Source organism: Lissotriton vulgaris, chromosome 5 (genome assembly GCF_964263255.1).
Source record: "Lissotriton vulgaris chromosome 5, aLisVul1.2, whole genome shotgun sequence".
In the NCBI taxonomy this organism is placed as follows: domain Eukaryota; kingdom Metazoa; phylum Chordata; class Amphibia; order Caudata; family Salamandridae; genus Lissotriton; species Lissotriton vulgaris.
The window spans coordinates 26380889-26397193 of record NC_141693.1 but is presented as its reverse complement, the minus strand read 5'-3'; the positions used below and the strand labels follow the sequence as shown (position 1 = coordinate 26397193).

The 16305-nt window shown below is 50.8% G+C and overlaps 1 protein-coding gene across 1 annotated transcript in view; it reads left to right on the top strand.

The window, feature by feature from the left end:
* C5H6orf136 (chromosome 5 C6orf136 homolog) overlaps window positions 1-5559 on the top strand; it is a 99045-nt gene extending 93486 nt beyond the window's left edge. The window contains exon 6 of the mRNA XM_086920704.1: window positions 4809-5559. Coding sequence (XP_086776830.1) covers window positions 4809-4949 — 141 coding nt within the window. The 3' untranslated portion in view covers window positions 4950-5559. The remainder of the gene's footprint in view (window positions 1-4808) is intronic.
* The last annotated feature ends 10746 nt before the right edge of the window (window positions 5560-16305 follow it).

The window sequence follows — 16305 nt, the reverse complement described above, 5'->3', positions numbered from 1 at the left end:
CGTGCCATGTCGGTTACTGACCCACACCTCATAGGTCTGTGGTGTTTTGAGCACAACCACAACTCCAAGATGTGCACAGACGTCTGGGCCATGGTGCCGGAGGCTTTGAGGGAGCTTTCCCTGAATCTGCTAGCAGCCTGGTAGGCGGCACCGCATCAGTCTCGGTCCTGATCAAGAGAAAGGTTGTGAGACCGCTCCAGGAGCTCCAATCTTCTTCCTCCCACTCTAAGTAATCAGAACACTCTGGGAAGAAACATAAGAAACACGAGAAGCCGAGGAATGTTCGACTTCTCATCTGCCAATTTTATGTAAGGCTCTGCAGAGTTGTTGCCAGGGCTGAATGCAAGCCTCCCACCCTTTCCGAGGGCGTATGTAAGAGAGTTCTAGAAGGCCATGCACTGCGTATTTGAGCGGACTGACCCCTCCGGTGAGCCTTTGGGCCCTGCGAATGGCATTTCCACCCGCAGGTGGCACAGGGTTTCTTTTTTTTTTTTGTTCAAATATCTTTATTGCTTATTTGAAAAAATAAATACATTTGTAATACAACAGGTCAGAATCAAGTATATAATAAATTAGTACCAAAGCATTTAAAAGGAAAAAGGATTTCATAACCAAGAACCAATGAACTGGGATAAAAAGAGAGGCTAAAATATCATTATTTTAATAAAGTGAACAATAAATATCATGACAAATAAATATCATCAATTCATCAATTATTGGCAGATATCCCAGAAATATGGAGCAGGTAAAGCCAACTACATATATCCAAACATTGACCTAAAATAGTTGTATTGCTAGAAAAATAAGTCAAATCAGCAAGAATGGCCGGGGAAGAGAGAAAGACGAAAGAATATTAGAGAAAGACAGAAGGATAAAAAAGAGAGGAATAAAATGGATGGAAAGGGACATCTGCTTCACTGATAAGAAAATAAGTTAAGAAATTGAATCAAAAGGATACTGAGCTGCCACCCCCTGAGAGGATAAGTTCATATAATTGTCCAAGCACCGCCAAACATTACTACAAATGCAAGGCGAGTAATGTTTTTCCTCTGCAAAGGTATGTGCTCCACCAAGGTAGAGAACCATGCCCACCAGGTATGATAAGACAGAAGATGAAAAGATTTCCATTCTGTTAGACTTACTTTTATCCATTGCTGTTAAAATTATACTAATAGCTCCAGATCCGTATTGTGAAGGGGTAAAGGAATAACTGTAGCCCATGGACCTAGTAAAATCATAGGCAAAGAAAGTTCTATAGATGTGTTAAAAATTAGTGATAAGTGTTTCTGTATCCGGCCCCTGAAAGAGTTTATTAACGTACATTCAAAAAACATATGTTGATGGGTGCCTGGTACTAGATTACAGTCCCAACAAAGATCGCCATCTCATAGTTTCAATTTATGCAAACCAGAGGGGTCCAATATAGAAGATTTAATGTGAAGAATTTGGATTGGATAATTGAAGGAGCAATTTTATCACATAGGGATAATTTCCCTATAAATGCCAGGTATCTTGTGAAATATGTTTTAAAGTGTCATCTGCAAAATGATGGGACCATTTAACATAAGTAATTGTAGACTGTGAAGGGAGTGGAGCAGATAAGAATTGATACATTTTAGACGCAGCATGGCCTGAACGTAACCACATAGAAAAGTGAAAAAGTAACCCAATCTGTAGAGAGGGATATTTTAGAAAGTTTAACCTTTAGTTTAAAAAAAGAATAAAAGTCCATGTTGCTAAGACTATCTTTTTTGGCTAAGAAAGAAAAGTGAAGCGGGTCATGATTAGAATCATAGAAGTCTTTCACCAATCTGATACCTTTTGGTGGCGCCCACAAAGAGGCCCTGCTGGGGTCAAAGTCAGTAGAACGTTTAGGATTGTACCATAAAAAAGACCATCTTGAATTATGAATAGGTTTGGATACCTTTTTGTCAGTATATTTTAATGCATTAATCTTGGCTAATATAATACGTTGAGAATGACCTAAAACACGCCTAGAAGCTTTGAGAAAGGAAGGAGTGAATAAAAAGGAGCGCATAGCTCACGTTCAATGTAAATCCAAACGGTATATATTGGGATATATTGGGAATCCGTAAGAACCAAAGTGCACCTTGAGATGCTAGGAAGGCAATTTGATATAGATTCCAATCCAGAAGATTACAACTACCCAGGTCAGAAGGTTTCCAGAGGTATTTATAAGCAATTCGAGCTCTTATCATTCCATACATTTTTTGAAGAGATTGAAACAATCTCATGGAAAAAGGCGGAAGAAAGTTTTAAAGATAACATGGACGATAAAAAATTAATAATTAGGGTTATCATCATTTTAAGAGTTTGTAATCTTCCCCACCAAGAAATATATTTAGGAAACCAGGAAGACAAAAGGCCCTTAACCTTAGATATGATATGGGATTCATTATTGGTGATAGTATCTGAAAGGACCTTACAGAACTAAATCCCTAAAGTTTTTTTTTAACAGTGGGGAGAGCCATGGTTAGATCGGTTTGCCTCTGCCTAGAATGTGCAATGTCAGCAGTTTTGCGTGCTGGAGTTTCAAATGCAGCTCTCACAAGGAGACACTTTTCGTGAAGTGGCGCTCAGGCCTCCTGTACGCCTTTCCGCCCATACAACTCCTGCCCAGAGTTCTCATGAAGATCAGGAACAACTGGGCCCAAATCATCCTTGTGTGTCTGGACTGGGCATGGAGAGTTTGGTTTCCTGAGCTTCTGAACATGAGCTTCGATCCTGCGATCAGGTTGTCTCTTTGGGGAGGATCTTCTGTCAGAGCAGCAGGGGAGGGTCATCCACCCGAACCTGTCAGGTCTCCGCCTTCTTGCGTGGAGATTGAATGGCGGCAGTTGATAGCTTTCTACCTTCCTCCCGAAGTCCATAATGTTATTCTGGCAGTCATGCTTCCCTTCACCAAGACTCTATATGCCTGTAGATGTAAAAAGTTTCTAACATATTGTACAGAGGAGTCTATTGGCTCTCTTTCTAACTCCTTTTCTGAAATGTTACTTATTTTTTTACCCTTACCCAGCAGGGATGTGCTCTGGTCAATTTGAAAGAGTAGCTGCCTCATCTGATTTCTTGTGGATGCCTGACCAACCTTCCTTATTTAAATCATCCATTGTAAATAGGTTCCAAAAAGGTCATATGTTCCCACCTTCTCCGTTCTTTATGCCTCAATGGGACGTTAATCTGGTTCTCACATTCCTCATTTGATCTCCTTTCTAACCTCTTCATAACTGTCCCCTCTGGCTTCTCACCATCAAAATAGGCTTTCTTGTGGCAATGACATCTGCTGGAGGGTGATTGAGCAGCAGGCTTTATTATCCAAGCCTCAATTCCTGTCTGTGCTTCCAGACAGACTGGTGCTTCGCACTAGGACCTCTTTCTTACTGAAAGTGGTTACACCATTCCATGTGGGCAAATCAGTCACCTTGCACACTTTCTACGCTCCTCCAGATCCCTCTAAAGAAGACGAGTGACACCACCGCCTGCACCCAAAAAGAGTGTTGTCGTTGTGCCTTGACCTCACACAAGAGTTCCGATTAGACGACCAACTCTTCGCGAGGTATGTTGGAGTGAAGAAGGATCGGGCAGTGCATAAATGAACTATTTCGTGCTGGGTCGTTCTCTACATCAAAATCTGCAATACACTGGACAAGAAGCAGCCACCGGAGGGCTTAAGTGCTCATACCACCATGGTTAAAGCTGCGACCACTGCATTGTTATGTTAAGTCCACTTGTATCGCGTGCGGATACTCAAGAGTGTCCAGGCGCGGTGCCTGAGAGGTACAAGAGGAGATTAGCAAACAAAAAGGTGAGTCTTAAGTTTCTTTTTGAAATTGACAGGGTTCTGGATAGACCGCAGGGAGAGAAGCACATGGAGTCCCAGTCCTGGACATCTGCCAGGCAGCAACATGAGCGTCCCTGCACACATTCACCAAGCATGATTGTCTAGATAGACAGATCCGCAGGAATGGGCACTTCACCCGGTCGGTCCTGCAGGACTTTCTAGTTTAGAATTTGTCCTCAGTCCACCACCGGGTACGGTATTGCTTGGGTATCTATTCAAAGGTAAGGAATCTACGGCTAGATATCTCATCAGATGAACAAATTACTTACCTTCTGTAAAGCATTGTATGTGAGAGACAGTATCTGGATTCCTTACCGACCCACCCTTCCTCCCCGTTCTGCAGACCAATTTCTAGGCTTCTGGATAGTCCCATTCAGGGCCCTAGTTTGGACATACCAGTGTCAGTGCAATTAAGGGCTTCACGCTTATGGCATGAAAAGTAACTGAAGTAATCGCGCCAATATGGCGCCTATATAGGTGACGGAGACATCTTTTACGGCACGGACAACACCATCTACAGGCACGCAGGGGTATTGGTCATGCAAAATGCAGTCTGACGCCTGGGGGAATTCAAAGGTATGGCATCTGCGGCTAGATTTTGTCTCTACCAGATAATGCGTTACCGAAGGTAAGTAACTTGTTTGTCTATTCTCTAGGCAGCAGTGCAGGTGCTTTGGAGCGTTTTTCGGCTGACATGAGGTGTCTCGGTTAAAGATTGTATCCAGTGCTACGCATGTTGGTGTGGGTCTGCTAGTGCATTTGCCAACCTGCACAGTGCGTAAGCTAAATGTATATTGGAGAAAACACACCTAGATTGATGATTTATGGTAGTGTCAGTTTCCTGAATTGAACCTGTCCGCTAACATTCTTGACATGTTTACCTTGTGAAGAAGATCTGGTCATCTTGCTGCACACTGATGTGCTTGAATTGTCTTCTCTTTTGCAGTTAATGCCCGCACAACCCCCTGTTTTCAAGACTAAGCGACTGCTTGCCGGCCTCCTCGTGGCGCTAGGAATGGCAGAGCATCGACCAGCCCTCAACCTCCTCTTTTTGCAGCTGTGTAGGGCAGGGCAAAAGCAGTGTTGAAGTCAATTTCCAACAAAGAAGAGGTGCTTCGGAACAGGAGCTAATGTCCATAAACTATTTTGCTGTGTAGGAAAGGCGCATTTGTGGACAAGACAAATTGTCCTTTTTGTAAACCTCTGCAGCTGACCACTAGCTCTGTCGTGGGGACAGATGTGAAGCAGATCTGTCTGTTCAAAAGAGTCCTGTAAATGCTACCCTAGAGCCCCCCTTTTCCATCTTCAGGGAGTCCCGTCCTCCACAGTGAATAAGGTGCCTTGGGGAGCGAGACGAGGGCATCCTTTGCACTTTATCCAGAGTGGCTTTCCTTAACTAGTAGAAACCAGCTGTGTAGGTGCCAATGTCTTCCAGTAAAAAAACCAAATATGCCTGTGTTACTTTTCTCTCTCTGCACGATTGTAAACGTCAGTCTAAATGTTGTATGTTAACGGTTTATCATAGTGTTATCAGCACCTCTTGGCTGGCTTAACGTGCGCATTACTTCAGTATGTATCAAGGTGGTGAAATCCACCTACCCACCACTGACAGTTTTCCTTTTGTGTGTCTGCTGCACCAGACCTGCTCTGCCCGTTTGTAACATAGGTTGTACAAAATTAAATTATCAGAGGAACAAGTCAAGACCAGGTGTTTTAATTCTAGGAGCCCGCTGGTGTGACATGGTGTGAGTCTTGTAAGTTTACATGGAGGCACTTTTGAAGGGATTGACATAAAAAAATGTCACAGAATTATGGTATGAGGTTTTGTTGAGCACACTGATGCCTAAACTTCCTGTCCTGAATGACCCAATCCCATTACTAAGGAAAAGGGATGACAGTGAGAAGGTTTTCAGTGAAAAGTCAAGTGTACAAGTTTCCTGAAGCTTTAAAGGAAGAGAGTTTAAACGCATGACAGCAGTGACTGATAAAACTGCCTCAAAACTGTCTCCGTGCGAGCTTTCTGTGAGGAGGGAGTAGGCGGGTCTTAAAACGAATTGGGAAAACACCAACTGAATTTGGTAGCTAGTATGGAAGCCAAGAAGAGTAGAGTGCTTTGTGAATGATCATGGGTTTCAACTGGATACCTTTGTGTGTAATGTAAGCCAGTGCAGTAGGTAAAGAGTAGTTGGATATGATCTCATTTTTTGTCTCGCTCAGACAGTGCATGCACTTTCTTCCCACATGTTGTTTACAGTCAGTGGGCTTGCACCCCGCCTTCAGCTTAACATTTGTTAGCCTTAGTGTCTCTCTAATGTGCATTCTTCCAATTCGTCATGGCATGCGTACTTCATGTCCTCTTGTGTTTGGCGTCCCCTGGAGCATGGACCAAGTACTTGTCCTTCTACTGCTCCCATTTTTGGAGCTAATTTTGTGTGTTCAAGCACTCCCTATGCTAGGCGTGCTTGTGTTTTCAGGCTGTCTCTCTTATACCCGTCCATGTTGCTTTTTTTTCACTACCATCTGCCCATGCTGCTTTTTCCCCTCCTAACTCTCTGCCTTCGTTATTTTCCTCTCTATCCCCTCCCACACATTTTTCGTCTTGTGTCTGTGGTGGTTATTTTCTTGTTCATGTGTCTTTGTATCTGAAAGAGACACGTTAGTGATAGATTCCTTACCTTAGAATATCCCCAGGCGTCAGACTGGATCCGGAAAATTTTGCGTAGCAGTACCCTTGCGCGTCGGTAGGCGTCGTCTGCGGCTCCGCGTCCGTCGTCGGCGTCGTGGGCGCCGTGATGACGTCGTCGGAGTATATAGACGCCGCCTCCGCGTGCTGACGTCAGTTCTTCTTTTTTCCGCGCCAGCCAGCGCAGATCTGGAAAAAGCAGTTCCCTAGTCATTTTTTGACTAACTTTTTGGATCTTTTGATCTATTTCGAAGTCTTCACGACTCCGACGGTGCCGTTAGGGATGCCCGGCTTCAAGCACTGCGACGAGTGCGAACGCCTCATGTCGATTACGGATCTTCACCGCCTGTGCCTGACGTGTTTGGGCGTCGACCATGACGACGAGGCCTGTTCCGACTGTCGGGCCCTCTCGGAAGGCCAGGCGGGAGCGGTCCCGCAGGCGACTCGAGATCCGCCAGTCGGCCCCGCGCCGTGTGAGGTCCCGGTCCCACTGGAGGTCGAGGGACAGGTCGCGGGGGCGGAGCCGTCACAGCTCCGGGAGTCGGCGCCACTCCTCCGGGTCCAAGTCGTCAGGTAAGAAGCATAAGAAGTCGAAGAGACATCATCGCTCTTCCGACTCCCCCCGACGCTCGCGCGATGCGGCCGGGGGTTCGGGTGACACCGCCCACGCGGCTCCTCGTGAGTCGCGGGCGCCGCGTTCGGCTCCATACCCCCCGGTCCCTGGGCTGAACGCGACGCCGGAGGAGATAGAGCGCTTCCTCATGGCCATGAGGTCCCTTTCTTCTCCGACGGGTTCCGCGGCGCCTTCGGGCCCAGCGAACCCGTCAGGGGGCCCTAGTGGGTCGGGGGCTGCGACCCCGACGCCGTCGGGTGCTTCGGCCTCGACGCCGCCGGCGTCTTTGGCGCCGGCGCCGCAGGGCTCCACGATCCCGCCGCCACCGCTGCCCTTGGGCTCGGCGCCGCAGGGTTCTGCGGTCCCGGCGTCGTCGATGCCTTCGGGCCCGACGCCGCAGGGTACCGTTCGGCCCTCGTCGGGCGTTGGATCGTCCCCAGTGGACCTTACGACCCCCCCGGGGTCGGTCCGTGTGGTGTCCCCTCCGGCGTTGACCTCGGCCGACGCCGTCCCCACTGCCTCCTCTGTATGGGTTCCGGCGTCGGGACGGAGCCTGTCGGCGCCGATCTCGACGCCGATCTCGACGCCGGTCGGGGAGTTCCATCCCTATGACCCATCCTCATTCACTTACGACCCTGAGTCTCAGGAGATGGGGGAAGAGGAGGATTGGGAGGGGTCTGAGGACCCTCTGACAAGGGAATGTCAGTCTAACATGGACTGGACAGGAGACCTTGGGGAGGCCAGTGGCCTGGACACCTCTCCAGACCCTGGATTCGTCTCTCCTCCTTCCGTGGCTTCGGAGGAGGGCGCGACATATAGTGTGGTGTTGATGAGGGCTGCTAAGGCGTTGGGCCTTGAGCTCCCCGTCGCGGCCGTGAGGACTAACCTCCTCACTGAGGTCCTTAAGCCGCAGTCATGCTCCATGGAGCCTATGCTGCCGTTTAATGAGGCCTTGTCGGACGTTCTTTTGGGCACTTGGTCCAGGCCCGCTACAGGTTCGCCTGTAGATAGGAACGTGGCCAGACGCCACCGCCCGGCCCCGGGCGACCCATGTTTCCTGTCCACCCACTCCACCCCCGAGAGCCTGGTTATCCAGGCCTCTAACTCCCAGACCGCCTTCCCGACGGCTCCCCCTGACCGGGAATCCAAGAGGTACGAGGCCTTTGGCAAAAAGGTATTCTCGTCCCTTAGCTTAGGACTGCGGTCTTCCAACACCGCATGCCTCTTGGGCCGTTACACCCATTCTATATGGGAAACGGTGGCGGAAGTGCTGCCAGAGTGTCCGTTGGAGGTACGGGCCAAACTCGGCCAAGCCCTAGTGGAGGGCCGGGACGCAGCGAAGTATTCGATCAGGTGCGGACTGGATACAACTGACTCGCTGGGCAGAGCGATGGCTACGACGGTGGCGATTCGACGCCACGCCTGGCTCAGATCCCCCAACTTCTTGGCTGATGTCCAGAATACACTCATGGACATGCCGTTCGATGGCCGTCGCCTCTTTGGCGACCAGGCAGACCACGCGCTTGAGCGCTTTAAGGACTCCAGGGCTACAGCCAAGTCCTTGGGCCACTCGGCCCCGCGCCAGCAAGTGGGTGCCTTTCGCTCCTTTCGTGGCCAAGGAAGGGGCGTCCCCACACGTGCCGCCAGCCACTCGCCGCAAACTGTCGTCCAGCGCGGCGGCGGCCGTGGAAACCGCTGTGGAGGCGGTTGGGGAGGCAAGCAGAGCCAGTCCACACCTGCCCCCGCAGCATCCGCCTCTAAACCCTCCTAGTCCGTGCTTTTCGGCCCATGTGACGCCAGTGGGGGGCAGGGTTCGCCATCACCACTCTCACTGGCGCACAGTCACTTCGGACAGGTGGGTGCTGCAGATCGTCCGAAGGGGCTACTCCCTCCCCTTCGAGACGACCCCTCAAGCCATGCCACCGCAACACCACCGCGTATCGGGGGATCATTTGCGGCTCCTGCAGGAGGAAGTTTCGTCCCTCTTGGCCAAGGGGGCCATCGAGCGCGTTCCTGGGCCAGAAGTAGGACGTGGTTGCTACTCCCACTACTTCCTGGTACCCAAGAAGGGCAAAGGGGGCCTACGCCCTATCTTGGATCGGAGGAACGTCAACGGCTTCCTCCGGAAGGAGAAGTTCAAAATGCTGACACTGGCTCAGGTCTTGGCTGCCCTAGACCCAGGAGACTGGATGGTAGCGTTGGACTTGCAGGATGCGTATTTCCACATCCCCGTCCTGCCGGCCCACCGGCGTTACCTGCGGTTCACGGTAGGCCTCGAGCACTTTCAGTTTACCGTGCTCCCCTTCGGCCTTACCAGCGCCCCACGGGTGTTCACGAAGGTGATGGCGGTGGTCGCAGCTCACCTGCGCAGGTTAGGGGTTTCAGTCTTCCCCTACCTAGACGACTGGTTGTTAAAGGCGGACTCGCCCCAGGCAGTCGTCCACCACCTCCAGACTACTGCGGATCTCCTGCACAGGCTGGGATTTTCCATCAATGTGCCGAAGTCACACCTGTGCCCCTCTCAGAAGCTACTTTTCATCGGAGCGGTTCTCGACTCGGCGCAGTTTCGGGTTTACCCGCCCGAACAGCGAGTCTGGGATATTCAGGCCCTGATTCCGATCTTCGGGCCGTTATCCCGGGTTTCGGTCAGGCTGACGCTGCAGCTTCTGGGGCTGATGGCCTCCTGCATCCTTCTGGTGCATCACGCACGGTGGCGGATGCGGGCTCTGCAGTGGGACCTGAAGTTTCAGTGGGCCCAGCACCGGGGCAACCTTTCCGACCATGTCCTGATCTCGGAGGGCACTGCGAGACAGCTGCAGTGGTGGCTCACGGACCGCGATTGGGTCAACGGCAGATCCCTCTCCCTTCCCCAACCGGAGCACGTAGTTGTGACGGACGTGTCCCTCCAGGGCCCGGGGAGGCCACTTGGGAGAGGCGGAGATCAGAGGACTCTGGTCTCCGGCGGAGTCCCGGCTCCATATCAATCTGTTGGAGCTGCGGGCGATCCGTCAGGCACTGAAAGCATTCCTCCCGTCTGTCCGAGGGAGTGCAGTGCAGGTGTTCACGGACAACACCACCGCCATGTGGTACTGCAACAAACAGGGCGGTGTGGGGTCGTGGACCCTATGCCAGGAGGCTCTGCGCCTCTGGCAATGGCTGGAACATCAGGGCGTGACTCTGGTGGTTCAACACCTGGCAGGTTCTCTGAACGCCAGGGCGGACGAACTCGGCCGTCGGTGCTCGATGGATCACGAATGGCGTCTGAACTCGGACGTGGCGCAAGGCCTCTTTCTGCGTTGGGGAGAGCCTTGGTTAGATCTATTCGCCACCGAAGAGAACGCGCAATGTCATCAGTTCTGCGCGTTGGAATTTCCAAGGCGGCACTCGCTCGGAGACGCTTTTCGTCGCGAGTGGAGCTGCGGTCTGTTGTACGCCTTTCCGCCTATACCTCTTCTGCCCAGAGTGCTGAAGAAGATCAAGCGCGACCGAGCACAAGTCATCCTTGTGGCTCCGGACTGGGCACCCCGAGCTACTCAGTATGTCAGTCGATCCCCCGGTTCGTCTGCCTCTTCAGGAGGACCTTCTGTCGCAGCAGCAGGGGGCGGTCCTCCACCCGAACCTGTCCAGTCTCCACCTCCATGCATGGAGATTGAGCGGCGACACTTGAGGCTATTTGACTTGCCTCCTGAAGTTTGCAACATCATTCTGGCAGCCAGGCGTCCCTCCACAAAAACGGTATACGCCTGCAGGTGGAACAGATTTGTGGCATGGTGCACAGCAAAGGCTGTGGATCCTCTCAATGCCCCTCTCTCTCTGAGATTCTTCTCTTCCTTCTTTCTCTTGCCCAGCAGGGCTCTGCTCTGGGCACTATCAAGGGCTATCTTTCTGCTCTTTCAGCCTTTCTGAGGCTGCCTGATCAACCTTCTTTGTTCAAGTCCCCTACAGTAAACAGATTTCTGAAAGGCGTCACTCATACCTTTCCTCCTGTTCCTTTCGTGATACCTCAGTGGGACTTAAACCTGGTTCTAACATTTCTGATGTGCGCTCCCTTTGAGCCACTTCACAACTGTCCTCTTCGCCTTCTTTCTTTGAAGACTGCCTTCCTGGTAGCCATCACCTCTGCCAGGAGAGTGAGTGAGCTCCAGGCCCTCTCTTGTAAGCCTCCTTTCCTTTCAGTCCATCCGGACAAGGTTGTTTTGAGGACTAGGCCCTCCTTCTTGCCTAAGGTGGTCACGGCCTTCCACATGGGGCAGTCCATCACATTGCCCACCTTCTTTCCGCCTCCGCACCCCTCGAGAGAGGAAGAGAGGCTCCACCGTCTGGACCCAAAACGTGCGCTCTCGTTCTATCTGGATCGCACACGCCAGTTCCGGGTGGATGACCAACTCTTTGTTGGGTACGCGGGCGCTAAGAAAGGGAAAGCGGTGCACAAGAGGACCATTTCTCGATGGATTATCATGTGCATCCAGGCGTGTTACTCCTTGGCTAAGAAGGAACCACCTGTTGGGCTGCGGGCTCATTCCACTCGAGCCACGGCCACTACAACTGCCTTGGGCCGAGGTGTGCCCTTGCAGGACATTTGCCAGGCTGCTACGTGGGCTTCGTTGCACACGTTTGCGAGGCACTACTGCCTGGACAGTCAAGTCCGGAGGGATGGCTACTTCGGCCGTTCCGTTCTCCAGGACTTTCTGGTGTGAATATTGGTTCGCAGACCCACCAGCACGGGGATGGTATTGCTGGGGTATCTATTCTAAGGTAAGGAATCTATCACTAACGTGTCTCTTTCAGATGCACAAGTTACTACTTGTGTAACGATATATCTGTAAGAGACATTAGTTAGTGATAGATTCCTTACCGACCCACCCATCCTCCCCGTTCTGCGAACCGATATCTAGGGTTAAGGTCATCCCCTTTCAGGGCCCTAGTTTCTTGGAACCAGTGTCGGTTTTTGTCATGGCTCTGCGCTTCTGGCGCGGAAAAGCTGTGGCTAAGAACTGACGTCAGCACGCGGAGGCGGCGTCTATATACTCCGACGACGTCATCACGGCGCCCACGACGCCGACGACGGACGCGGAGCCGCAGACGACGCCTACCGACGCGCAAGGGTACTGCTACGCAAAATTTTCCGGATCCAGTCTGACGCCTGGGGATATTCTAAGGTAAGGAATCTATCACTAACTAATGTCTTTTACAGATATATCGTTTCACAAGTAGTAACTTGTGCGTACAGTAGCTGCTCCTGAATGCAGAGCCCGGTCCATCTGCTCCCTCCCTCCCATTGTCATGTTGGCCCGACCCACCAAAACAAAATGCAATGACGCGATCACCGCTGGCCTGGTCATAGTGGCTCTTGAGCAACGTAGACAGGGGAACCTTCAAGTCAGCCCTAAATCACTACAGTTCCAGTTCACTTGGACAACCAATTGCACTGCCTTTGCGGGCTGTATCAACACCAGACATCTAACAGAAGTAAGGAGATCTTCGCCATAGTGAAAGAATTCACCTCTCCCGGATCTCTGCAACAATTGCTCCTTCTTCTGCAACAAATTCAGCTCTCATGACATACCTCGCAAATAGACTACCCATCTCATCCAAGGAACCCACGTTGACCACATGCACACCACCAGCCTGGAGGAAATCACGATCACCATGAAGTCCATCCTCTCAGGAGTTACGTCGGACACCCTGCGACCACCACACCTGCTGTAGAGGACTGCTTCCCATCAGTGCCATGCGGAGCCCTATCCTGAACACCTCCATCTTATGCAAGATGCTTGGAACTATGCAATGGTCCTCCCCCTGTTATGGAAACCTCCCTGTACCCGTTGATACTTGTAAGCTACAGACCAAATCTCCCTGCTTCCATACCCAGCCAAAGTACTGGAGAAGATCATCAACAGAAGCCCCACTGATAACCTCACAACCATCAACTCTTCAACATTGCACTGTCTGGCTCAACCACAACAAGTAAAGCCCGCATCCTCCTGGACCTCTCCGCTGCATCTGGTCTCCCATCCATCCAGTGCCTACAAGCCATTGGAATCCAAGGGCCCACTCTCTGATGGATCCGTTCCTTCCAGATTGACAGGACCCGATCTGTCAGCCTGGCAGCTTTCACCTCGGACTCTTGAGGCCTTGTCTGCGAAGTCTACCAAGGATTTTTCCTGAGCCCAACACTACTCAATACCTACATGACCCTCCCGTCCAGCAGCATCCTCATCAGAACGCACAATATCATCTCCTATGATAAGACCCAACTTCATCCCTCCCTCAAGGACAAGACACCCAGCACCCGGAACAACTTCACGGCATGCATGGCCAGAATAGCTGACTGGATGAGGATCAACTTTCTGAAGTTGAACTCTGACAATACTGAAGTCATAATATTCTGTAAGAGCCCATCTCCGTGGGACTTCACCTGGTGGTTAAACTAGGACCTACACCCACTTCCATCACAAACTTCAGGATCAGCAACAATAAACTTGACGTAACTGCCGAAGTCAGCGCTACCGCTGTTATGTTTCAAGACACTAAGGAAAATCAAGTGGCTGCAAATCGACAACCGGAAAACAGTCATCCACGCCCTAGTCACAAGCAAACTGGACTACAAGATCATCAAGCAACTCATCAAGAGGATGCAGACCATTTAAAACTGGCAGCCGGCCGCACTTGGCCTCCCACACCGCAAAAACATCTCATTTCAAAGCGCTCCTCTGGTTCGCCGTACATAAAAGAGCACAATTCAGATTTCTCATCCACACCTTAAAGGCACTACATACATCGCAACACAGCATTTCTCAACAATTGCATTTAAGTCCACAAACCCCCAGATCACTACGCTTGGCCAGACTGCTAGTCGCGTATATACCTCGCATACAGATCTGGACGTTGTGTCTTCTTCTACATTGCTTGTGAATTCACTGCTGCCACATATCCGAGCCTCTTCCTCACTTCTCATATTTTGCAAGAAGCTGAAGATCTGCTTCATCAATGAACCTCTTGTGGCCCTAGATAGGGCTAGTCTAATACCTGCTCAGTGCCAGGACACCCTCCCATGTGATAGTGCGCTTTCAGAAATCAGTGTAACATAGCAACATTGTCAGGTGGGCTTCTGAATTAAAACTATTGAAGTTTCTTCAGTCAGATTAAATCAGAGGTGCATTTTGACTGTGTACATACGATGATAGGACATATTTACAAAGTGCGACGGTTACTCAGAAAGGGTGTGCTGGCGAGAGTACAATTCACGTCAAAAGTATGACGCAGCTGAGCTAGGGGCTGCACGAAGATTATAAAAGAATTGTGAAAATAAAGCCTGTTGAGGAACACACCGTTTGAACTTGCATGCAGATAATGTAGATTGTGACAGACCAACCGTTTCAGATCTGTTGGTTGGAAAAGAAGTTAACAAGTCTAACACTGTGCCTCAACAGCACTAACCTGCATGTCTGAATAAGGTGGTGATGTCAGGAAAAATGTCAGCCCCCTTAATCCTTCTCAAAGCCATCTTCTTGTAATTTTCTTAATAAGGGTAAAAGGGAAATCGAGCTAAGATATGATAGTTTAGTAAGATCCAAGTGAGGGTTTCTTCAGTAAAGGCACCAAGACTGCACTTTTTTGTGGAGGCAGTAACTGGGACATGGGAATGATGAGCAATTGACAGAGCGAGTCCACAGTGAAGGCTCCTACATGTCTAACTAGACAGTCAGGACAAGGGTTATTTGAAAAACCTGGTGGACACAAAGTGGTAAAAAGTCCAACCACAAGGGGACGTGCAAGAGGAGGGCTTTCTTGGTGAGGACAATTCTCTGGCTCAATAGCTAACTGAATCAGCGCCTCTTCTCAGAAGTATGAGGAAAGATTGCATAACTTTGGGAGGCGGTCAAGAGATCTGTGCGCATGGTGCATTAATTAAATGTGACAATGCGGTGGAGGAGTAGGAGTGTTTCTCTAAATTCTCTGCTGCCTAACCCGCCAAGTTGCTGTTCTGGCTCAGTAAACGCTTCTCTCCTTGCCTGCGGTGGGGCGCCCTGGTGTTGGGTTACTCGGGATGATAGCGAAACCTTAAAGGGAGGGGAGGAGAGTGCTGACCCTCAAGATGGACGGGGGTGCACCAGCTCTGACCGACTACCTGCTGCAAAGCCCAGATTGGCAGCACTGCTCGCAGACACTCAAGGCAGCAGACAAGTGTCGGGCCAGAGAGATGCCATGTCCTGAGCCCCCTGACCGCCTGGGATCCCCCTGATGCCAGGGCTCACCCCAGCTGAGGACCCTGCCTGGGAATGCCTTCAGATCCAACCCTGCCTTCCGCCGGGGAGACGCCACCACGTTTTCCGAGGTATCATAGGGTGAGACGACAACTAGCTTTACACCTGGCTATGGACCGCTCTGTCCAAAGGGCTGGGCACACCGGCGCTTTCTCTGTTGAGGGATTGTGGTGGCCTTGACGTACACCTGAAGGATCTTGAACCCCTACTTCTGCGGTTTCAATCACCAGTCCTTTGCCCGGCTGTATTATTTCTTGGTCTCCACCATACTACATACATCCTTATATGCGGGATGCGGCCATTGGAGTCGGCCCTCTATGGCCACTCCCCTATCACCATCACGCTTTTCACCTCTCACCCCCCAAGGCTGCTTGTGGGGACTGAATGAACCCATGCTTCAACACTAGTTGGTTTAGGCCACGTTAAGAGAGCAAATGACCTTTTCCCTTGAGCCAAACCATCTACCTGATGCTTCTCCCCCCCCCCCCCCCCCCTTCCCCTCCCCTCTCCTGTGGGGGACCCTCCAATCCATCCTCCGGGGTTCCTTCTTTGCCATCTCTGCCCAGTTTAACGCCCTGTGGTGAGGAAAACATTAACAGCTCGAGCACTGCTTGAAGGATCTGGATTCCCAGAATAAGTAAACTGGGGCATACAAAAGAAAAAAAGTCAGAAAGGAGGTCCATATGAACAAGGCCATTGCTCAGGAATTTGTACATTTCTACTTGACCCTCTACTCCAGTGTGAGCAGTCTATCACTCAGTACCTTTTCGGATCTCCTGTCACACCACTCCCCCCGCACCCTCACTCCCCTCCATTGAGGAGGCTATTCAGCTGGTGAATATCATTTCCGGCCTCTCGGCCCTGATGGTTTCACCCCGCC